The sequence below is a fragment of the Cnephaeus nilssonii genome (genome assembly GCF_951640355.1).
Source record: "Cnephaeus nilssonii genome assembly, chromosome: 18".
NCBI classification, from domain to species: Eukaryota; Metazoa; Chordata; class Mammalia; order Chiroptera; family Vespertilionidae; genus Cnephaeus; species Cnephaeus nilssonii.
Genome location: NC_137089.1, coordinates 45,984,702 through 46,009,309, shown reverse-complemented (window position 1 = coordinate 46,009,309; position 24,608 = coordinate 45,984,702). Strand labels below are relative to the sequence as shown.

The 24,608-nt window shown below is 41.7% G+C and overlaps 1 protein-coding gene across 4 annotated transcripts in view; it reads right to left on the bottom strand.

Moving 5' to 3' along the window:
• Positions 1 to 24,608, bottom strand: part of NSMCE2 (NSE2 (MMS21) homolog, SMC5-SMC6 complex SUMO ligase) — a 268,435-nt gene that overhangs the window by 196,105 nt on the left and 47,722 nt on the right. For all 4 annotated transcript variants that reach the window (XR_013814914.1, XM_079795880.1, XM_079795879.1 and 1 more), the window contains exon 3: positions 22,016 to 22,122. Coding sequence is in view for 3 of the 4 variants with exons in the window: in XM_079795880.1 (XP_079652006.1) it covers positions 22,016 to 22,122 (107 nt within the window). In the remaining variant the exon portion in view is untranslated. The remainder of the gene's footprint in view (positions 1 to 22,015; positions 22,123 to 24,608) is intronic.

Here is a 24,608-nt window from a genome sequence, read left to right as displayed (position 1 = left end):
GCCAGAACACATGGGCCTAGGAGCCAAGGGACAAAGGTAGAATTAGTTACACATCTCCTCCCCCCTCATCACACCTAATGACCAACTTGCATTTTTCCCCATGACTGTAACTCTAGTTCTGCTGGTTTAACAGTCTCAGTACCCAAGAAAAAAATGATTTCACTAAAGGACTTAACAATGCCTCCACTGAGTTGAAAGCTTAAACTGCAATCTAGCGATTTTGAGCTCTTCATGACACTCAACAGACAGAGAAAAAGTGAGGTGACAGAACTGGTTGGGACAATGAATCTTCATTATCAAGGGTAAACAGGATTACTGCTACAGAGTGAGAAAAGGGAGGTGTGTGTTTGGAACCAGGAATCCTCCAGGATTTTGCCATGTCTACTAGTAAAAGATAATGGAAATCAGAAACAACTCCACACAGACAGAACATCAAGAACATAGATACCTCAGCAATGAAAGCCCAGGTGTTATAGTCAGATAAAAACCTTCACCAGCTCAGAGTTGGCTGAGAGCAGAGAGAACATGAAATGGGTAGTGGAGAAAGGGAGGTTAAAACACCAACTGAGTTCAGGTCCAACAGCAAAAGCTAAGACTAAAGTATCCACTCTTATTTCTTCCTTGGTTTGGCATGTATGTCTTTATGTTTTTAACTGATTTCTCTCTTTCCCTTTCTTCTAATCCTATCTAATGAAAGAGTAATATGCAAATCAACCATCACTCCGCTACACCCACAAGCCACGCCCATAAGCCAATCAGGAGCGAATATGCAAATAAACCCAACCAAGATGGCTACGGCCACAGAAAGCAGGAGGGAGGCTTGGGTTTCCCCGGCAATGGAGGAGCCAAGCTTTCCACCTGCCCTTGCCGGCCTAGGCCTCCCCTTAAGGCTACAAAGTTTCAGGGATAGAAGATACATAAATCCAAACAGAAATGGCGGCAGCCACGGAGCTGGAAAGAGCAGGAGGCTAGGGTTGCCCCGGCAATGGAGGAAGTCAAGCTTTCCGCACACCCTGGCTGGCCCAGACCTCCACTTAAGGCTACAAAGTTTCAATTATAGAAGATACATAAGTCCCAACAGAAGGCTTGGCTCCACTCCAGGCTACAAAGTTTCAATTGTAGAAGATAAATAAACCTCAGATACCAGGGCCTCTGCTTGGGTCTCCAGGGGGCGTGGCCGGCCTGCAAACCACCACAGGCCCCTCGCCCAGGCCACCCCATGCCCCAAGGGAACCCCCACCCTGATCCGGGACATACTTCAGGGCAAACCAGCCGGCCCCCACCGTGCAACAGGCCTCTATCCTATCTAATAAAAGAGTAATATGCAGATTGACCATCACTCCAACACACAAGATGGCTGCCCCCATGTGATCAAAGATCCTGCCTCCATGTAGACACAAGATGGCCACCACAAGATGGCCAACAGGAAAGGGCAGTTGGGAGGGACCAGGCCTGCAGGGGAGGGCAGTTAGGGACAATTAGGCTAGCAGGGGAGCAGTTAGGCATCAATCAGGCTGGCAGGGGAGTGGTTAGGGGTGATCAGGCTGGCAGGCAGAAGCAGTTAGGGGCAATCAGGAAGGCAGGCAGGCGAGCAGTTTGGAGCCAGCAGTCCTCAATTGTGAGAGGGATGTCTGACTGCCCGTTTAGGCCCCATCCCAGTGGGACCCCGATCCCAGTGGGATCCCAATCTGGGACCCCTTAAGGGATGTCTGACTGCCCGTTTAGGCCCGATCCCAGTGGGATCGGGCCAAAACAGGCAGTCGGACATCCCTTAAGGGGTCCCAGATTGGAGAGGGTGCAGGCTGGTCTGAGGGACACCCCCCCCCCCGTGCACGAATTTCATTCACCGGGCCTCTAGTCCAATATAATAAAGACCTAATATGCAAATTGTCCCCTTGGGCAGTCGTGAGACCATGAGTTCGACTGCTCGCTATGACATGTGCTGACCACCAGGGGGCAGCATGGAACATGGAGGGCTTCGGTGACATAGCGGTAGCAGCAGGCAGCATGGAGGCACTGCCAGCCCCGATGGGCCCCGACAAGAATGGGACCGTGGCAGGATGGTGCAGCAGGTGAGAGGACAGCACCAGGCCAAGGTGGGTGCAAGCGGGGGCCTGATCACCCTGCCAATCGCCCTGCAGATGGCAACCAGCGGTGGCGGGGGAGTGGGGCCACTGCCTGGCTCCCAGGTGCTGAGCGAGCCGGGCGGGGGGCCCTGCCCCAATCGATCACCCCACAGGCGGGATGGTAAAGCAGGTGAGGGGTCGTCTCCAGGCCAAGGTGGGGTGCCAGGAGTGGCTGCGAGGCTGGGGGCATGAGCTAGGACCTGATCCCCACAGGCCACCCCAAGGGACCCCACCCGTGCACGAATTCGTGCACTGGGCCTCTAGTATTTTATAAAAAGTGAGTTGGTGGCTCATTAGTTACAGAGTGCCATTATGAAACAATAACAAAAGTCTTAAGCATGGCCCCAATATTCAAGACTTGGAAACTGTAACTGATAAGATGTTGTTTCTTTCCTCCTTTGGTGGAAAGAGAGAGCATGTTTTTCACTGTTATGAGAGACAGCAATGTTAGCAGGGAGCATTTTGTAGTTGTCACTGTTTGCAAATTTAAGTCTGGAAGAAGAGTGGATGTGACAGAGGTTGAGCAGCCAAGCTTGTTCATTGGTCCAGAATCTTTGGAACATCTTTCTAATGTTTGGGGAATTTCCCAACTTAGGAATGATCCCTTACTGGGATAGGAACCAGCAATTCGTTTTCTCAGACTCCTTTGCAGCAAGAATACAGATATGTCACCTTGATCCTTTGTCTGTGGTACTGCAGTATAGAAGGTGCCAATACAGCCCCTGAGACCAGATTACCAAGGGATTTAACCGTTAAGTCCCAATTCTACCTCATACTACCTTGTGTAATCTTGGACAAGTTACTTAGCCTCTCAGAAATTTGATTTCTTCATCTATAACTCTGCCCAAATCATAAGGTTGTTATGAATATTAAAGAAATTAGGGCATATAAAGAATTTAGAACTTTGAAATCTAAATGTAGTAGCTACTAGCCACACATGGTTATGTAAATGTAAATTAACACATTGCGCACCAGTAGTTTTATTGCTAGCTTTACCCAGTGGCCAGATAAGTTTCTACTGAATGAGTACAAAAAGCGTTTTACAAAGTATCATACTTTAAAAAGATATTAGCTTGTAAGAACATGTAATAAATAACTTCAAAATGCAATAGGTATTTAATTTTAAGGGGTGCCTTTAACATTTATGTAAAGCACTGTGTAATATAAAAACACGAGACTGCTCGTGATCTGCCCACAATGTGTTAAAATGAAATAAAAATAATTTCATGCCTCAGTCACACTGCCACATTTCAAGTGCTCAGATGCCACCCGCACCCAGTGGCTACCTTTTTACAATGCAGACAGGGAACACTGCCTTTACTGTAGAAAGTGCTAGGGGAAAGTACTGACTCACAGAACACTTCCTGGCACCCAGTAAGCACTCAGATGGTAAATGCTGCTATTACTAGTAGCAGTATTGTTTTCATTATCATTACTTACACTATAGCCTTAGAACTTATTTATCTGATACCTAGAAGTTTGTACCTTTGACAGCCTTTACCTAACTTTCCCCATCTCTCACCTCTGGCAATCACATTATCATCATCATTATTATAATAGCAAGTTTAAGATACAGCAGAATTTTAAAATCAGGTGGAGGAGATAGATAAGTAAAAAGCAACTAAATGGAGTCCTATAAGGACTGGAAGCAGTATCAATAGCAAGAGCTGCTCTCAATGTACAGTTTCGTTTACTAGTATTATGGGCAAGCTATTGAGCTAAGCACTTCACATGGATTATTTAATGTAATCTTCCCCAAACAAACAACCTAGGAAGTAAGAACCAACACATCCCCATATTACAGGTTAGGAAATCGAGGCTCAGAAGTGGTCTAACTGCAAGTAGTCAGAAGTCTCATCAGTGTTGGAGCTGGAACTTGCACTGGCAGGTCTGTTAAACTAGTAAGTCCATGTCTTAACAACTACTTAGAAGTTACAAGTATTTCCTGAGTGCCCACTAAGGCTATGCACCACTCTAGGTGCTGGGAATATAGGAGAACACAAAAGAGAGCAAGTCCCTGCCCTCATGGAGCTTACACTGTAGTTGGGAAGAATAAGAAAATATATAATTAGCCGGATGGTAGTAAGTGCTGTGAACAACAATAAAACAGGGTGGGGATAGGTGAGCTCTTCTATGATGGATGGCCAGGGAAGGCTTCAATGAACGATGTCATTTGAACAAAGACTTGAAGAAAATTAAAAAGGGCAGGAGAGTGAAAGGAGATGAGGTCAGAAGTAAAGATGGAGAGAGGGTGGGGCAGACCAGGGAGGCCATGTGTGGCCTTTAGCCTCCACTCTAGGAGAGATAGGAAGGAGTGAGACGATCTGATTTTCTTTTTTAAAGGATAATTGGCTGTTATGATAAGAATAGATTTAGGGGGGAAAGGGCAAAAGCAAGAAACGAGTGAGAAGCAGGAAACCAGGTAATAGGCTACCATAATCTTCTAGGCAAAAGGTGAGATGGTATGAATTAAGGTAATAGCTAAAGTAGCAGAGGTGGTCATGTTTTTGTTTTGTTTTTAAAAAAAATATTTTTATTGATTTTTAGAGAGAGAGGAGGGAGAGGGATAGAAAGAGATAGAAACACTGTTGAGAGAGGAATTCATCCATTGGCTGCTTCCTGCATGGCCCCCACTGGGGATGGAGTCTGCAACCCAAGCTCACAACTTGGGCATGTGCCCTGACCAGGAATCGAACTGGTGACCTCTTGGTTCTTGAGTCAATGCTCAACCACTGTAAAGAGGGAACAACAGGGCCTACTGATGGGCTGGATAAGAGCTGTGAAATGATCAAGGAACTCAGGACAACTGGGTTTGGCCTGACTAAAGAAATAGTGTCATTGCCATCCTCTGAGGTGGGCAAGTCTGGAGGAATGACTCGTTTGGGAGAAAAAAGAAATCCAGACTTAAGTTTGGCAGGTTAAATGTGAAAGGCCTATGGGGATGAAATGAATGGAAATGAAGACAGCTGTATATCTGAGACTTTGAGAGAAGATAAGGTTATAGCTACAAATGCTATGAAAAATGATGAAGTGCATGGTATTATAAGAGAACAAGGAGTAATACACTTGGCAGACAGACGTGGTGATGGCAAGGAGGGCTATTAAAAAAGCAGCTAGTCTAAGTTTGCAAAGGGTGAGGAAGAGTTAGCTATTTGAAAGGGAAAGAAGGGCACTCCCAGTGTGCTAAGGCAAGAGAACATTCCAAGAATGAGCACAAGAGTGGTAAAAATGAGACTGCAGAGCGAAGCTGGGGAAGCTTGAAACTACTTATTCCTGAGAGCAGGGATTCCTTACCAGAGGGTAAAGTTGTGAAAAAGGCGGGCAAAATCATCAAATTTTCTATTTAAAATTACTCTTGCACTGCTACTAGAGAGAAAACATACCAGCAGAGAACAACACTTCACGCAGCAAACTTGCCAGAGGAGACCTGAGATTGTGAAATGGGGGGTGAAAGAGGTGAACTGATTTGAGAAGCAATAAAATCTGGTGATGGAATGAGAGATGTGAGGAGCTAGGAGGAGCAGGGATGCTAACCATGTTTCTGATGTGGGAAACTGGGTGGACAGTATTGCCACTTGCAAAGTAATAGGAGCCCAGAAGAAAACCAGAGGAGAAACTTCTCTCGGGGACTTCTGAATTTAAAGAGCACACTTAGGTAGAGAAGCAAACAGACTCGAGATCTGGAATGGAAGTAAGGGCTTGGGACTCAGCAGCATAAAAATTAAGTCAAATTGTAAGTATAGATGTCACCTCTCAGGAAGGAAGTGCAATGTGAGAAAAGAATCAAAGAACAGGTAGGTATAACAAGATTTAATGTATGGCAAGATGAAGTGGGGTCCACCAAGGAGGCTATGGAGAATGGAAGCCAGGAGAAAAAATAGATGTGTGTAGTCATGGAAGTCAAGGGAACTTGACTCAGAAAGAAGGGAATTATTAACAGCGGTGAAGTCGAAAAGGAGAACGAGTGCAGGTTTTCTCTAGGTGCGGGCAGGCAGCCTCAGCTTCCTCTCAAGAGCGTTCTGTTATCTCCTGCAGCCGGTCGTCTGAGGCTACCTGGTGATGCGTATAAAGTACCTAGCACGTGTTAGACCCACAGGGCACAGAAATAATGCTCTTATTTTTATTACCACAGATCTTATGCATGCTAGACAGGCAGGTCCAGGTAACAAGGAGAACAGGGGTTGACAGCATGAACCATATGGGGCCAGGGAGGGAAACTACAGCTTGAAAAGGGCAAGTGGGAGGCAAGACCTAGAATCTTTTGCCTTTTCTCCCACCTCTCTCTGTGTTCCCCTCCTCCCTCCTAAATGCAGTGTATAATGCACAAGCTCCCCAGCGCTGCCAAAGGGGCCTTTTAAGCATACTTTCGTGTTTACACCAAGCACTCTGCTTGGCCAACATCTACCACAATCCTCACGAGTTTGTGATAGAGATGCCAGACTCTTAAGAAGGGCAGTCCACAGATAAATGAGTAAGTGTTCTGTAGATATGAATCTATCAATTAGTGATTTCAAAAGTTCTTCCAAGAGTTTTTGAAATGATAGGCTAAGTAATGTTTATCAAATGAAATATTCTAACTACCTGATTAAGGAGACCTTTGGACAACCAAATTGACTCTCGGGTTAGTTTCGACACTGGCAAAATGACAGTCACATAGAAGTTTCCCAGGTGGCATATACTTTCCTATCGAGAATAAGGTTTCACCTTTTCTTGCTCTCACCTCCTCAAAGACATGGGTCAGGTGGAACTGGGAAAACTGTCTCCAATGTTTGCTTTGTTAATGTAAGAAACATGTGGTTTAGAAGAATTCCACTGATTTAACCTAAACTATCCCCATCCTAACATAATTTCTTTCCTAGTCTCTTTTCTTTAGGATCAGCTTTGCAATACTTTCAATGCACAAAGTCTATATTATAATCCCTCCCTACCTGTTTATTCTGTGTTATATCCGTCAAAGTCAAGTTTCCTAGAAAAGTCCTCACTTATGAGGATCTCAAATTTCTTATACTCCTTCCGATAAACTTCTCTTTTCCATAAAATTCAGCAGTGGCTGGAGATACTGAAGCTTATCTGGAGGTAAAGACACATCCTGCTTCAGGATCTGAACAATGAAAGAAGTAGTCCTTGCCTCAGTCCTTGTGTGAGTGTGTGTGGAAGAGGAGGGATATACACACCTGGTACTATCTAGCCCAGTGGTTCCCAACATGGGGCACACACCCCACAGGGGGGCGATTTATTTTTAAGGGGAGCAATTCAATAATGAATTATTAACAGTGAATTTTTTGCATTTCTTATGGTTCTAGGGGCCTCATGTACAGTATATAAATATGTACTGTGACATACTTATGCATTTCAGATATCTATTATATGTTTTGAAACTTTATTTCTATTTTTTCATACCACTTCATATAATTTTTTAAAACAATTTCTTAGTGATTTCTTCCTCAGTACTTCAACAGTCCTTTCGTTCTTTTATTATTCTCTTTCGTGGATGCCATGTTCTTTGGAAGCTTGTTTAGACCAAGTTAATGGCCTTTTAGGCTTCCTCCACATGAATAGGAGTTCACTTTTTGAATAAGAATTATATGTCACAGGGGGTATCAGGATTTTAGAGATGCGTAGGTGGGGCGTGGCCAAAGAAAGGTTGGGAACCACTGATCAAGCCTAAAAAAAGCAAAAGACAGGGCGGAGGGGGGTGGGGGCTGTGTTAACTTCATGGAAGCTCCTCCTTTCCGAGCATTCTGGTCCAGGAAGCCGAGACTGCTGCTCCTGGGCCACGGGGAGGCGCCCCGCCACTACCAGGCAGCTGGGGTGAGGCTGTGAGAGCTCCCCACATGCTCCATGTCTGCCCTGGGCCCTCCGGTCACACCCTCCATGAACCCGAGGACCCTATAACCAAAAGAACACATTCACCATTTCTGTTGTAACCACAGAAAACTGATTTCATATGACAATAGAAACAGGAAAAATAGAAGCAAAATATCTACTCTGGGGCGACTACATTTTTCTCTAAATCCGTAAGTTATCTTCTAACTCTCACAGGTGCCCTGAGGGTTTGGCTAAATAATAAGTCGAATCCCTTATGCTGATACCATACCGCACATCTACACCACAGAATGAGGGCGATCCCAGGAGCGAGGCCCGGTCTTTCCCTCAGTTATCACATCTCACCCAACACAATAAAGACGATGGAATTACTAACACCCCGGCGGTTGATTAATGCTCCTTGTCCCTTATCCCTTACCTGCTCCATTTACCCTTGCCTATCAAATTCTCTGATGTTGCCTTCTCTATAATTAATATGGCTTCCTCATATTTGAAATTACTTCCCACGACTAAAGCTATCAAATTGCCTCTCGCCTTCCAATCCCTTCCCTCTAGAAAGAGTTCCTGACTAAATGAGAATGAATTCTATCCACCGCTAACCTGATCAAAATCCCAATGCACCACCAGAAAATTAAAACAATAAGCAAAAACAAAAACTGGTTCGGTGCTTCATAGTTTATAGAGCACTTTTCAGAATAATTTATGTAATTTGATTCTCGCTGCCCAGAGAGATTAAATAACTTCCTTGAACCAAACACCGAATAGGTGAGAACCCCGAGGTGGCCACCGCGTCTGGCAGCGCAGGTAATACCATTTCATAAGGCACTGTAACATTATATCACTAAGCCAGCTATTGTGCATTCCCTGACATTGCCACACTTGGTGGCCACCCTGTACACTCCCGACCTCCTAGCATAACTCATTTCCCTTAACTCCCCCATACTTTTACTTGGAAGTGCTAAAGAAGGCAGCAATAGAAAAATCTTAACTTGGGATGATACTTTAAACATTTTATAAACCAGCTTTCACATTCTGTTCTCAATTTAACTTCAAAACCACCTGGTGCATGGAGACCAAAAGAGGCAATTCCTATTTCTCAGTGCCTATTACATGAAGCCTCACTTCCTGTGAGGTCATGAAGTACTTGCCTACATCATCTCATTTATCCTTGCCAGAGCCCCATGCATATCATTCTCTTTCTACAGAAACTGAAGATTTTAGGAAGACGAGTCACTAACCCAATGTCACCCCGTTAGGCTTGGTGTCCCGATTCCCACTGCAGTAGTCTACGACTCCAGTAGACATTCTTTACCCGCTCCCTAAAATGCCACACACCGGCCCTGTCACTCCCTGCTTCATGCAGACTTCTCCCTCACTGCTGCAGAAAACTGCGCATGAACAAATCTGCAGGCTAACCTGACAGGGAGACGAAAGTGCCTCAACTGAGAATCCTGCCTGGCAAAGAGCAAGCCCCAGAGACATGTTAGTTAGCTGGGCTTACTATTATGATGGAAAGGGCTAAATATTTCAACAAACATAAACACAAAGCATCGCATTAAAACTGGGGAAAAAACTCCTTCATATTCACACCACTGCCACTTTAAAAATACACAACAGAAAGTTCTCAAAGGGTTGATGATACTGGCCCCTCTAAAGTTTCCCTCTTTCTAATATAACAGTTCCACTTAACAATACTCGCCTTCTCGAGTAGTTCTGTAATACTGACAGAATCCCTCCTTCTTACTAGTATATGTCATACCAGTATGAGGAGTCCCTTAGGCTAAATGTCCCAAACCTTCATCTTCGGGAAAATTACAGTAAGCTATGTAGAACATCAAAAGCACACTTTATAACTGAAACTAGATAAAAGTATTCTTACTCCCAACAGAAAGCCAACGAAGTAAGGCTACCCTGAGGCCCAGAGGTGTCATGAAAAGAGCCTCAAATTACATGTCAAAAAGCCTCCTGAGACTAAGCATGTCCCAAGGCTCAGAGTCCACGAATCTACTTACCTAACCAGGTTACTGTGGTCTTTAAAGAGGCCAGGGATCCAAGCCGGCTCCCCGCGCCCTTACCTGGCACAAAGGAAGTTGGTTCCAGACTCTTACTTAAAGGGCCAGGGGACTGGAGCAGAAACTGCCTACATTTCCAAGTCTGGTTTCACACACGATCAATGACCCCAGACAAACATCAGATCACTGGGACAGCCAGCAGACATGAATTCACTATTTCCCAGTTTGGGGCTAAGTCCGCTAGAACATTCGAAACACCAAACTGATACCTATACTACACATGGGCTTTGTCCCAGTTTTATAGAAATTGGATCACAATGAACTATTTATGATTAAATCATGTTTAAAATTTATTTTTAATTTAGCCTGGAAACCTAGCCACTGAGCGTTATTTCTACGGGAGTCTGTATTCCAGAGCTCCATTCAGAAATCCAAACGCTGGGAGCCTATCTTTTGTTTTTCCAGGTCCAGGAGCTCAGAGACGCCCTCCAGCAGATTCCGGAAGTCACTTTCACTCTTTGGTCCTGTGGCCTTTCAGATAAGAGATGTCAGCTGAGGCCCTCACCGGTGTGGCCCAGTGGATAGAGCATCAGCCTGCGGACTGAAGGGTCCCGGGTTCGATTCCGGTCAAGGGCATGTACCTTGGTTGCGGGCACATCCCCAGTAGGGGGCGTGCAGGAGGCAGCTGATCGATGTTTCTCTCTCATCGATGTTTCTAACTCTCTCTCCCTCTCCCTTCCTCTCTGTAAAAAATCAATAAAATATATTTAAGAGATGTCAGCTGAGGACTGTCAGGATATAATAACTATAGAACCATCTTTCACTTTTTTTTTGGGGGGGGGGGGGGTCCACATTCCTATTTATAATCTCATTCTATCTATATTGCCCAGTGAAGTATGTAGAACAAATACTATTATTACTCATTTCAGAAATGAGGAAGCTGAAGTACAAAAGTTAGTAAGTGACTTGTCAAGGTCAAAGCCTGGCAGGACAAGGATCAGAAGCCAGATCTTTATTTCCCAGCCCAACACTCTTATCAATCAAAGATTGGTGATTTAAAATTATTTTTAAACTAATTTTGTCTGGCTTTGTGAATTTTCATTAATTTCCTTCTTCATTGCCACCTGATGAGTTAGTCACTAAAACCTTCACTCAGAAAGTAGAAATTGTTTTAAATTATTTCCTCATTGTTATATATAGATGTTCAACTTTTAAGTGTTTCATAATAAAGTGACTCAGGGACGAAGCAAGCCCAATCTATATTAGTCACTTGTTGAACGGTTACAGGAGATTCATGCAAAACTCTGGGGAAGCCAGAAATAAACATTTACCCAAAAGATGACTAAATTAAAGACAAAAACTGAATGTAAAATGTAGACATTCTTCCTGCTAGTTTAAGCTGTGGGATGGGAGAACAAATGTGAGGAAACAAGACACAGGTCACCTACTGTCATTTTTTTCTGAGTTTAGGTGGTGCCGAAGAGTTTTTTGTGGTAAGGAAAAGAACTTAAAAGTTAACAGGACAGAACACCCAAACCTTGCCTTTATATAGCACTTTTACCTCTCGAGTGCTTTCACATATGTTATCTCATTTTTTAAATCAAGAAATCACTCCGAGAGAGATAGGGGCAGATATAACTAAGTTCATTTTGCAAAGTTGCTTCAGGTCACACAGCCATTCAGTAGGCAGGTATAGAAGAAAACGCAGTAATTAAATTGGACGTTGACAGCAATTTACCACTGTAATGGGATCATACACATTCTATGTTACAAAGGCAAAGCACTTTAATTCCATAATCTAGAGCACCAATTCCGTTACTATTATAGAAAAGGTGGTAGGACATATTCTAATTGCATCTATATTATTTATAGGTGCTTTAAGTCATGTTTTAAGAATTTCTTGTAAAAAAATTAAGCACACAATGTTTGTATTGAGACTTTTAAAGACACGGAGTAACCTTATGCATCAAATTTAATGTCTGATTTTAACAAGAGGAATGCTCTGAGCACACCCAGGATTTAGTCCATTTAGAGTTCCTATTTAGTATTTCATGTGGCATTTTTGGCTTCTGTTTCATGTTGGGGGCAGAAATAAACCTCAGGATGACAGAGAGTAACCTGATGGGTAGAGAGGGCTTTCTTGGTACCAGTAACATTCCAGGAACCACAAGTAGCTGAGGCAACTGGAAGGCAGACGATGAAGTATGTGAGACCTTGGGAAGGTAAAAGGCAAGCGAGTCAGGATGTCTGGAAATCAATCATGTGATGTAATCATCTTAAACTATTTCTGGTTATTGTTTCCATTTTTAAGTAACACTGATTTGGTCTTTTGAAATATCACTGTTGGAGGATAATAAAATGATTAGTTGAAGATGAAATAAAGGACAGAAGACATAATTAAATTAAAATCTGTTCACAGTAGCAGATTGTATTACTCCAGCCCATGAAAAATGGACATAGGGATTTTCACTATTTTAAAGAATGCTGGTATGTGACATATATTTTCCTTGGGGGTAGGGAAATGAAATTTTAAAAACTCCTGTGGTTAGAATATCAGGTTGGCTGAGACACAGAACAAGGAAAGATGAAGTGTCACTATTCCCAGCAGCTCGATGCTTTGAGAGAAGCAGAGGAGGAAGTAATGGCTCCATTCTCCCAATGGCGGCTCCCTAGGCCCGGCTCCACTTCTGAATGAAAGAGCTTGTGCTGCCAGCACAACTGCACTCACACAGGGACTGGAAGATAATGCCCACTGATAGCCTCCCCTTCACACCCTTTCCATTCTGTCACTTGTCAGCAACAGGCAGAGACTACACATTTAAAACACAGCTGACAACTCGCATTTGATACATCAGAGGAATCAATCCAGCACATTTTTCTCTCCCAATATTGTTCAAATGGGTGCTAAGAATGTAAACAAAAATTACTTACAGATGGACATATCTCAAGAAATATTTCAGTCTGGGCACCTGAGTGTCTAATTATGCTATTTATTGAACTATTCTGCTCACATCTTTTAAGTTATTTTTGTTTACTTTAGCTAAGAAAGCATCAAAAGTTATTTCTTAATTACCGAAGTTTTTATTTAGTTGTCTTGATTATTTTCTCTAGTATGACCCCTCCCGCCCCCCTTATCACCTTTAACTAGCCTATGTTAAAGGCATAATCTCCTTCTCAATGCTACAGACTTAAGTAGACTTAACCGATCCGGTCGACCAAATGCTATACTGCTCAGTGGCCTCTGCACTGGCCTGGTCCCTGGGTTTTGCCCGTAAGTTAGTACTAAGTTCCCACCAACACCCCCTGCCCCATTACGAACAGTCTCTGGCCTTTCCCAATTATGTCCTGCTGCCTACTCTATTCTCCAAATTTTAACTCAAAATTCCCTTTCAGATACTATTTCAATTTGATCCTAGGAAATGACTTCTCCTTTACAGAATTCTCTGGCAACTTTACAAATCAGTACGACATAACTTAGGGGCTTTCATGCTATCACTTTTCATTGTTACCAGAACACTGTGACTTTTACTATGATCCCCACTTTAAGAAGAATCTGAGGCTCAGAGTTACCCTGTAGAAAAGGCAGAATTTAAACAAAGTCTCCTTTTCCTTATTCTGAATTTCTTCAGCACCTTTTCAATCTCTCTGTCAATCTATTTCTCTGTTAATATTATTTTGTGGCTATTTTGTGTACACATGCCAAGAGGCTTTTGTATCTTCATTAGACTAAGCATACTATTGGCACTAATTGAACAACTTAATTATGAGATTAATAAACCAGCAATGCTTTCACCTCCACACTTTGAAATTGCATCCATTGTACCGTGAACCTTAACATTTAGTGATTCCTTTCCCCATGTACTAGGTGTATCAGTTAATAATGAGGATTTTTTTCAATAGATGGAGTTACATATGTTGATATATATATATGATTTGATATGTATGCTATTTTGTTGTATTGACAACAAGCTTCAAAACTTTATATGTCAAATTTGCTGAAGGTGTTAATATCATAGATATTTTTACACTTTAAAATGTTGAATTTCATGCCAAAAAAAGAGCTTTTGCGGAAAGTTTTCATTCATTACTTTATTTTGAAGAAAAAGTTATTATATACTTCAGGAAGCTTATGGTGAACATGCTCCATCTCAAGATACTTGTGAACGCTGGTTTAAACGTGTTAAAAATGATGATTTCGATGTGAAAGACAAAGAACATCCAGGTCAACCAAAAAAGTTTGAAGACCAACAATTACAAGCATTATTGGATGAAGATGCATGTCAAACTCAAAAACAACTTGCAGAAAGATTAAACATTTAATCTTTCTGCTTAGCAAACAATTTCCGATCATTTACAAGCAATGGGAAAGATTTTAAAGGAAGGAAAATGGGTGCCACATCAACTAAACGAAAGACAAATAGAAAACCAAAAAGTCATCAGTAAAATGTTGCTTCAATGGCACGAAAGTCTTTTTTTGCATTGAATTGTAGCTGGCAATGAAAAGTGGATTTATTTTGAGAATCCCAAATGCACAAAATCATGGGTTGATCCAGGTCAACCATCAATATCGACTGCAAGACTAAATCACTTCAGAAAGAAGACAATGCTCTGCGTTTGGTGGGATCGGGAAGGTGTGGTGTATTATGAGCATCTAAAACCAGGTAAAACCGTTAATACTGATCACTAGTGACAACAAATAATCAATTTGAACCATGCTTTGATCATGAAATGACCAGAATGTGCTAGAAGACACGGCAAAGTAATTTTGCTTCATGAGGACGCACCATCACACACTTCAAAACCAGTTAAAGACAGGTTAAAAGATCTTGCCTGGGAAGTATTAACCCACCCACCGTATTCACCAGACCTTGCTCCTTCAGATTACCACTTGTTCCGATCGATGGCACACGCACTTTCTGAGCAGCACTTCAAAACGTACGAAGAAGTGAAAAATTGGGTCTCTGAATGGTTTGCCTCAAAACAAGAAAAGTTCTATTGGGACGGTATCCACAAATTACCTGATAGATGGGGGAAATGTGTAGCTAGTGATGGACATTACTTTGAATAAAGCGCTTCTGATGTTTCTCTTGAAATTATCCTGTTTTCTTTGATTACAAAATCCGCCATTATTAACCCGTACACCTAGTAATCTATTTCCTCACCTCCCTTCTACTGCTGGAGGGTGGGGGAAAGCCTAAATCTCAATCATGGTGAAAAGTGTGGTATGCAAGGAGACTAAAGTAACTGTCCAAAATAAGGGTTCGATGCTATTCCTGGACTATGCTCAATGTCAGAAAAAAGCAGGAGTTTGCTGTATTAAAGCACACTAACATCTCCTAAATAATCTGGGTAACTGGCTGCCAGACTGCCTGGTGCCACAGAGGCCAAGGTGCTTAGTAACACTGGCACCCAGTGCATACCTGGAGTGGTCTGTACACTTTTCCTGCCCACACTGCTGCTGTGTCTCCCCTGCCTCTTCTGGAAGCCCCTCTCTTCCTTCCCTCGAAACTGTCTCCTCCTCTCCGCTCTCCTGAATGAACACTCCACACATGGGTCCTGTTTGCTTCAAACAGAGACTCTGATAGGCAAGTGACAACTGCATGTTTTGGGGTTTTTTGTGGTTTTTTTTTTGGGGGGGGGGGGCTGTTTGTTTTCAAATATATGTTTCTTGATTTCAGAGTGGAAGGGAGAGATAAAAACATCATTGATGAGAGAGAATCATTGACCGGCTGCCTCCTGCACGCCCCACACCGGGGATCAAGCCCAAAACCTGAGCATGTGCCCTGCCCCGGAATCGAACCATGACCTCCTGGTTCATAGGTTGACACTCAACCACTGAACCACGCCGGCTGGGCATGACTGCATGTTTCAGAGGCCTGGCTCTCCCCAGAGCTTCTACAGAAACGCCTCCGAGGACGTTTCAGATAGGGTGCTTGATGCACTCCCCACTTCCCTGATGCCACGAAAACGCCACCCAACCTGCTGGGCCCATCTCCTAGCCTCCTGTCAGATAGGACAAGCCCCCAGGTGAGTTCTGTAGAGTATCAGTCCTTCCCCAAAGAGAGTGGTTTTCCAGGTGAACAAGATCAGGAGATTACTGAAGCGCCTTCCTGCCTTTGGAGAATCACAAGGCATAAACCTGCATGGAAGTCTTCATGGTCAGAAAACCTGACCATTCTTTTGAGATTTTTTTTTTAAGAGTGAGAGAGAGAGAGAGAGAGAGAGAGAGAGAGAGAGAGAGAGAGAGAGAGAGAGAGAGTCTTTAAGGAGATTCTTCAATCAAGCATTCCCCAAACTTATTTGACCACAAAATCCTTTTTTCCTCACATACTTATTCACGGCCTAATTAATTAGTATTATGGAGCCAAGTTTTGAAAATGCTGTACTAGAGGCACATTAAGGCCCGGCAGAGTGTGAAGGTTTTATAATTCTGAATAATCCAACACTTAATACCTACAAAACACGAAGATGGATTTCTATAAACTACCCATGAACATCAGCCTCAATGTAGCACAGACCAGAACGTTCGCTATTAGCAGCTACATTGCTTGGTGACCTGAGAGATGTCTATCTGGATTCTTTCCTTAGAGGCAACTCAATTAGTGACATCCTATATCCAAACCTAACTCTCTCTGCTTATTAGACAAAATGCTACCAAACACAACCTTAATTTGGCAGTAGTTACAGAGGGAGTTCTAAAGCACTGGCATAGAAGTTAATTTCCAGTAATCACCAAAGCAGACACATCCTGGGGCCAAGTGGTTGAAGAGTGAATACCTAAAGTCACCTTTTTCTTTCCTGGTTAATTCCCACTTGTGGGCAATATTCCTATAGAGGAAAAGGCTCAGATATAAATCACTTGGAAATTTTTGACAAGAAAGGTGTTAAGTGACAATACCACTGTGCAGTGTCAGGTGTGTGTGACAGGGAGTGGAGAAGAGGGTATTCTCCAGGAGCTTCCAACCTGGCTCCAAGAGGTTTTCACTAATTCCACTGTCATCTCTCACCTTCTTGCTATTCTGCTGACAACAGTAATTTCTCTGATGCTCGGGAATCTCCTACCCCCAAATTTTATAACCCCCTTCCTCTCCATTATCCTTTGTTAATGATCTACAATGTGGGTGCACTTCAAATTTAGTCAGTAGACAATCATAACCAGTAAACTACACCATCTGGCCTGAAACATTCTTCAGATACTGTAAATTATTAGCTTTCTAAGTGAAAAAATACTTCCCAAATCTGGTTTAACTAAAATGGTAACTTCCAACTTGCAAGATACTCCGTAAGAGTTGATGTTCAAGTAGTGAATGATAAGGTAACTTTAAAGTAAGATTTACAAAAGGTGAAGCTTACCCGTTGATGGAGGGTAGAAGGGTGAGGAGGCACAGGGAAGTGACATGTCAAAAACATTCTAAACGAGTTGCATAAGGCTGAGGTAAGCTATACCTTTGACCCACCTCATTCTTTTATTATATCTAAGATTGTGCTGGTTTCAACAGCTTACACGAGGTATATTTCCACTCTTCTAACTCTCAACCAGATTAAATGTTCGAATTAGCTTATCAAGTAAAAAGCACAGCACCCGGGGCACATCCATGAACAGATTTGTAAGAAACAACACAAGCAGACAGCCCCTAATTGTTCCTATTAGGTTAAGAAGAAAAATACTCTCCCTCCCCAGGCTTTTGGTGGGAATTGTTATTAAACACTAACTTAAAAAAAAAAAAAGTGCCACAATAACCCAATTTCAATGTTTTCAAATTTTACATAACCTATAAGATACACGTAGCACTAAAGAGATTAGGAGAGGAAAGTGAAGACAATACAAATGCTCTGGATTTTCCAATACATAAACACGTGGAAACAGCATATGCTAAAAGAATTATATATAGGTAAAACCTGACCATTCTTTTGAGATTTAAAGTTTGTTAAAGTAACATTACACAATTAAGTATCATGTTAAAAAAATAAACGCCAAAGTATAATGTGAATCTCAAGCTTTTGTTACTTTGCTAAATTCTAGGACTAGACCACTCATGAGGAAGCAAAGAGGATGTGTATTTTATCATTGACTGCTAATGATACATGAAACTAATCTGAACCTGTTAGGACATTCATCATTTAGCTTCATGGCACCCATCCTTTTTTTTTTTTTTTTAATCCTCACCTGAGGATATGTTTTTATTCATTTTTTTTCTTTTTTCTTTTTTTTTTTTTAAAGAGAGAGAGAGAGAGAGAGAGAGAGAGAGAGAGAGAGAGAGAACTATGGATCAGTTGCCTCCCATATGTGCCCCAACCAGCGATGGAAACTGCGATCAAGGTATGTACCCTGACCGGGAATCGAACCAGCAACCTTTCGGTGCACAGGACAACACTCAACCAACTGAACCACTCTGGCTGGGTCCTCCTGAGTTATTAATTTTCCTTGAACACCGTGTCTTCCCTTTGTAGCACACGCCACACAGTCATTAATAATGTCTGTACTGCTCTGTGTTAAACATTTGTCTCCCTATCTAGACTTCTGACATCATGAAGGTTGTGTGGGTTTTGCTGAGTGACCTCCTATGTCCTGGACGTAGAATGACCTGGCACACAGAGGTGTTAAGTAAATATTTATTCAGTGAACATTTGAGAACAAAACGCCAATCAATGGTGTCCATTACACATACCCAGATAATAAAAGTTTAGAAATGAAGTAAAGGAACATCAGACCATCCAGTCTGGTGTTCAGCACGTCACTGTTCTCAACATGAAGCTGAGAAAAGCTTTTCCCCGGCAGTGACAGTGAGAAAGGCAGTAACTGCACCCGTTTATCTGTGAGCCATTTTACAGCTTTCAAACCCTTCCATCATCTGGTGGTCTCATGACGGAGCGTGGCCCAAGAAGCCATACCGCACTCTGTGGTTCGAAATGAACGCTTTAAAGAATTGTGACAGGTATGTAACCCATTTATTCTGAGTTTTTAGAAATGACACAGACTATCTGGGACTTTCTTTAGCGCTCACTGCATAATACTCCCTCTGCAAAGTCCTATTTTTCAAATTTTTTTTTTATTTTCAGAGCACTGAAATGAATACTGACTCCAAATAAAATCTTCAGGCATTGGAGAATATACAGCAGCTCTATTTTCTCTAAGGACAAAGAGAGGCAATCTGAGAGCTTCTGTTGAAAGGGGGTTCCCAGGGATTGTGGGTAAAACTGACCTACACCTCTAAAGTTCCAAAGTAAACTTCTAAAACCTCTTCAGAGGTAGATAGCCTTCAGAATTCTGTGAAGGTGAGAGTGGGAAAGAGACATGTATTTAAATAATAAGCTCTAAAGCTCTTTGATTGTTACATTTTTTTAATGTACCATGACTATATGAACATTCATACGTAGAAAGACCATAGGATGGATTAGAATCTGGGCAAATGACATAGTAATGGGAGTGCTGCAGCTCTTCAAAGTCTGCACAGGGCAGAAATTAAGCAGGGACTCATACAGGTTCCTATTATCTGTATTCTTTCTGAGTAATCTGACTTAAAACAGTTTCTGTTTTAGGGATCATGAACACCTCATACTGTAACTTAACTAGCTTATATCTAATCCTATGATTACTGAATTCTAGACTAGGACAGGTCAAAGCCAATGTAAGTTTCATTTCAAAGCCTTGAAACGAAGTGAGCAAAGTACTTGTTTTTAAGAAAGATTTTGTTCCATCTTTCTAAGTAATACATTTGGAAATCTGGGTTTGCAGCAGTAACATAATATATCTTCATCCAATTTTATGAATGTCAAAGGGTTTGATACACACACAGTACTCTAATCTGACTCACATCATCATCTTGTGAAATAGGCAAGCCAAGGACTTTACAGATGAAGAACATAAAGTTCCAAAAGGTTTCCTTTGTTGACCCAGGATCATAACTTAGAAAATGGAAGAACTAATTAGGGTTGGAAGGGTTTCTGATCCTGAGATCATTGCTATTTCTAAAGAGCTATACCATTCTGGCCCCTCCCAAGCTAGTGTTCATTTTTTATCCCTCACCAAAACAAGCAACAAGATAGCAATGTCCATAATTTCAAGTATATAAAGAACATAGTATATTAAGAGGGGTAAAACATTTCCCTCAAAATACAAGTCATGTCCCCATATGGTTTCAAGTCTAGAAACCTTCTAAAATTATGGTCTACTATTCTTGGTCTTCTGTCAAGCTTACATAGAGAGCACAACTTTGCATCAGAAAATAACAAAAATATGTTTCCTCTTCTTATGAAAGACCAGGGACCTTCCTAACAGCACAAGAATCACTAAATCCAGTTGCTCCACATTCTGAGGTTAGCACCAAAACGTGGGATGAAACCCAAAGCATAATCTTTTCTGTTTAGTAGGGTGAGGGCAATGGGATGAAAGAAATTCTGTTAACTACTGAATGAATGAGGGCAAGGTGAGGGTGGGGGCTTCTTTGTCTTTAACTTTTGTTTTTTATGAGTGGCTCCGTTTTCTGAGGGGGGAAGCGTTCAATTCTGTATGTAAAAATACCTTAAGTATCTGTGAATCCTTGAGTTCAATAGGAATAAAAATATCCACGTTAAATTCTTTAACTTCCCAACTCTGTTTTTTTTTTTATCTCTGATGTACACTGTGCTGTTACATTTGCACAACTTCCAAGTGAAAAACAGACAAGCCTATCAAATAACTTCCACAGAAGATAAGGGTCGAAGCAGGATTGACTTATACAATATGGCTAATTCTGATCTCTGGTAGCAAACACACTTTATTCTAGAAAGTCAGCCTTGTTCTTTGAGGTCGGTGGTTTTCAACCCTGGAGATGTATATTAAAATGAGCTTTTACAAATACTGAACCCCAATCCTGCTCCAAACCAATGAAATCAGAGTCTCTTTAGAGTAGAGATGGGCTGGTTCTAGAATCAAAAGCCTTTAGTCTGAGTGCTTCACCCCCCAGTTTCAAAGGCCCCAACAGGAGGTCATTTTCGTATTTTTCTATGCAAGAAATAGTCTCAATACCAGGACTAACAGTCACCCTGCTTAGAGACATCCGAATTTTATAAGCTGAAGGAGTTTATTATTAGATATAAGCAGATACTCTTAATTTAATCACAAATAATACACTTAATAAATACTAGTCAAATACTAACAACCAGAAAGGGGGGGAAATTTAAACCAGAAAATTATTATTTTTTTATTTTTTATAACTTCATATAACTATGTAATGCTCATTTAAGCACGGTTTAGGTATTAAGCCATATTTAATATGTTATCTTCCCCAGACTAGTAGCCAATCTTGTAAAATATTTGATTTTTGGAATTTTCCCATAGATATGTTAGAAAAGGCAAATAAAGAAACCAGAAGTACAAGACATCCTATTACACAGGTATATGAAATAAGTTCAAAGGGGAGTTTCCACTGCTCAGAAGACAAAAGACTTCTCAGAAACATTATTGCAATCGGATTGCTCACTTCTTACTCAACCCGGTACTGCTGAAAAGGAGGTTGCTATGTTCCCACCTTAACTGCCTATCTGTTGTTCCTGTGACAGCTGGAGTCAACAAAGATAAGTTTGGCTTCTGGAAAAACCAAAATGCCAAGCTTCTTTATTTTTAAACCTGTTCTGAAACTCTTCCGTATTATCTGATTCTATGAATTTTGCAATAGCTGCATATTAGTTAAAGCTGGAGAATGAGTAACTAAACCAGGTCTAAATTGTATGCTTAAGCAAACAGAAAAATAAAAACAAGTTTTAGGGAATTTTTAGGTCTAAGGAGGCTTAGACTAAAAAGTCTGACACCAAAAGACGCAGGAAAATCTAAAATAGATGTAATGTTCTAGTTAAATGTGGGTGGCCTAACTGGGAAAATATTTAAGATTCCTACTCTATGAACTTCCTGATTAAGAAGACATGAATGGCTGCTACAGGAAGAAACTAATGACTGCTACAGAAAAAACTAATAAGGAAATATTAAAGGTTAGAGAAGAATTTTGATTCTGTGTTTTTATTTCTAGGTCAGAGTTGTAACCAAATATAACGAGGTGAATGGTATAAACTTACATGATTTATCGTCGACTGAACAGCCTTTACATACTGATTTAGTTCCCGATCCATCATAGCAAATTCAACCATTGCCTTATCCATACTGTATTCACTACTCACTTCAGCTGAAAGAAAGAAAATGCAATTATTATTTTCCATTTAAAATGCCATATCTGAGTGAAGTTGCACTAATGTAACGTATATCAATCAATGCTCTAAATGATTTTGTAAAGGTATTACATGTTTTTTAAAACTTCCTCAACAAATTGGTGCTTCATTCAAAATTCTAAGAACATACCCAGTTGAAAAAGGCTCAAAGGCAGAAAGGTGGACTCAGACTCAGGAGTTCCAGGCTCTGCCACTTACTTGTATGATCTTAAACCAATCACTACTCTTTTCCCAGCCTCAGCTCCCTTATCCCCTAAAGCACCCCAGTCATCTACCTACACATTGACTTCACAGGACTGTTAAAGACCAAATAAGGAAGATTTCCACGTCTAGTAACAGTAGCTTGGGTTATGCAGGCCAATCCTCCTTTTGAAGACAACTAAAACGATTGGAAAAAAGAAATCTTCTTAAAAACAAAAGAGCCACGAGATAGTAAGAAACAATCAGGACAAAATCTGGGGGGAAATGAAAAAGAAAAGCGGAGCACCAAACAAAGTCATGTAGTCAGCTGGGTTCCCTTCCTCAGAGTAAAGATGAGCCGCAAGCAATCCCACTCTGTCCACTGAGCAGAACAGAGGGAGGGGGAGAAAAAAACACCTGCTCTGAAACACCGTGGCCACAGCCAGCCCTCCTATCTTGCAGCCTGGGTCTCCCTCACCTGAGTACCTAAGAACTTCTGATCTTGGGGTGGTCCCAGAGTGAGGATACCCACACATACTCCCCTCTAGAGAAGTCACTCATCCTGGGACTCAAATAACCCCAATAAATGATCATTAAGGATAATGAACAGGTTACAGGGGAATGAGGGAACCTTACCCTAAAACACACAAGAAAACAAGCCCCCAAGAGTAAGAATCAGCAGAAACAGATCCACAAATGTTTCAGATGTTGGGATTATCTATCAGTCAGAATATGAAGCAACTACGCTTACTATGTTTAAAATAACCTCAGGGAACACGAGACTAAACAGTGACCAGTAGATTGGAAAAGTGTTTTAAAACAGTTTTCTTAAGCTCTAAACACAAAGGAAAAGAGAAAGAACACAGGATAATAAACATTTGGAAATGCAGTCACTCAAAGGCCCTTCATTCAAATGTTGGTATTTCTTGTCTACGCTGAAGAACAATAGGACATATCGTCCCAAAGTCATGAAATAATAAAATCCACTTACATTTGGCTTTTAAGAATGATTTTCCTAGTCTTTACCATTAGTCTTTAATTTCACAATAGTTAATTATAAACACATCCCATAAAACATATCCAGAGTAAACCTGCTTCTGGGAGAATACCTCTTGGTTTGTAATATCTAGACTTCGGTAAAATGTTGACAACCTTTTGAAAGCACTTAGTAATGTGCCTTTGACATGAAAATGCTATGAAAAGTTTTGCAGAGTAAAATAAACAGGATGATGGTTCTTATTATCAAGGTCCCATGGATAATAGCAAGAGTTGAATCAGATATCAATTTCAAATACAAGGCCAAGGAGACCCTCCCTGTAAAGGAGAAAGTGAGCAATGGCTGGGTCTTTCATAGCATGAAGCCTAAGGTAGGCCAACTGGGGCTACAGGCAGCCTCAGCTAAAGCTCCAGGGCCCAAGAATGTTGGGACAAGCTGAAGAACCTACCTGATGAATGGTGCAGCCTGAGGCAACAAAGGGAAAACACCAGAAGAGGTCAGGAAGCGAGTCCTAAAAATAACTGAGAACCACACCACACCTGGAAGTGATGCCGTCAGATAACTTCAGGCTAAACCCAGTGTCTTGGTCTACTGCAGAGACCAGAGACTGCAGACAAGAACTAGTAGAGATTCCATAATGGTATCTGGGAAACAGGCCATGAGAATGTCCATATCAAGCTGCAAACCTACCTCCACTATTTAAATATTTAAAATTATTTTTGTGATTCTTTTTATTCTTCTGTTAATCCTTATTTCTCTTATTATTGCAATCATAATCTCCTTTTCTTAATATATATTTTTATTGATTTCTGAGAGAGAGGGAGGGAGGGAGGGAGGGAGGGAGGGAGGGAGGGAGGGAAGGAGGAGGGAGGGAGGGAAGGAGGAGGGAGGGAGGGAGGGAGGGAGAGAGGGAGGGAGGGAGGGAGGGAGGGAGACAGAGAGAGAGAGAGAGAGAGAGAGAGAGACACCAATGATGAGAGAGAATCATTGATTGGCTGACTCCCTTACGCCCCACACTGGGGATCAAGCCCGCAACCCAGGCCACGTGCCCTGACTGGGAATAGAACCGTGATCTCCTGGTTCATAGGTCAACACTCAACCACTGAGCCACGCTGGCCAGACTATAACCTCTTTTTTTAAATGTTATTTGGGTTCATGTTTCAGAAACACTAGGCTAGGGAAGACAGAGAATCTGTGTCTTTTTCTACTAAAGAACTGTAGAAAAGGAAGAGCATATTGTTGCATAAAAAAAGCAAAAAGGCCAAA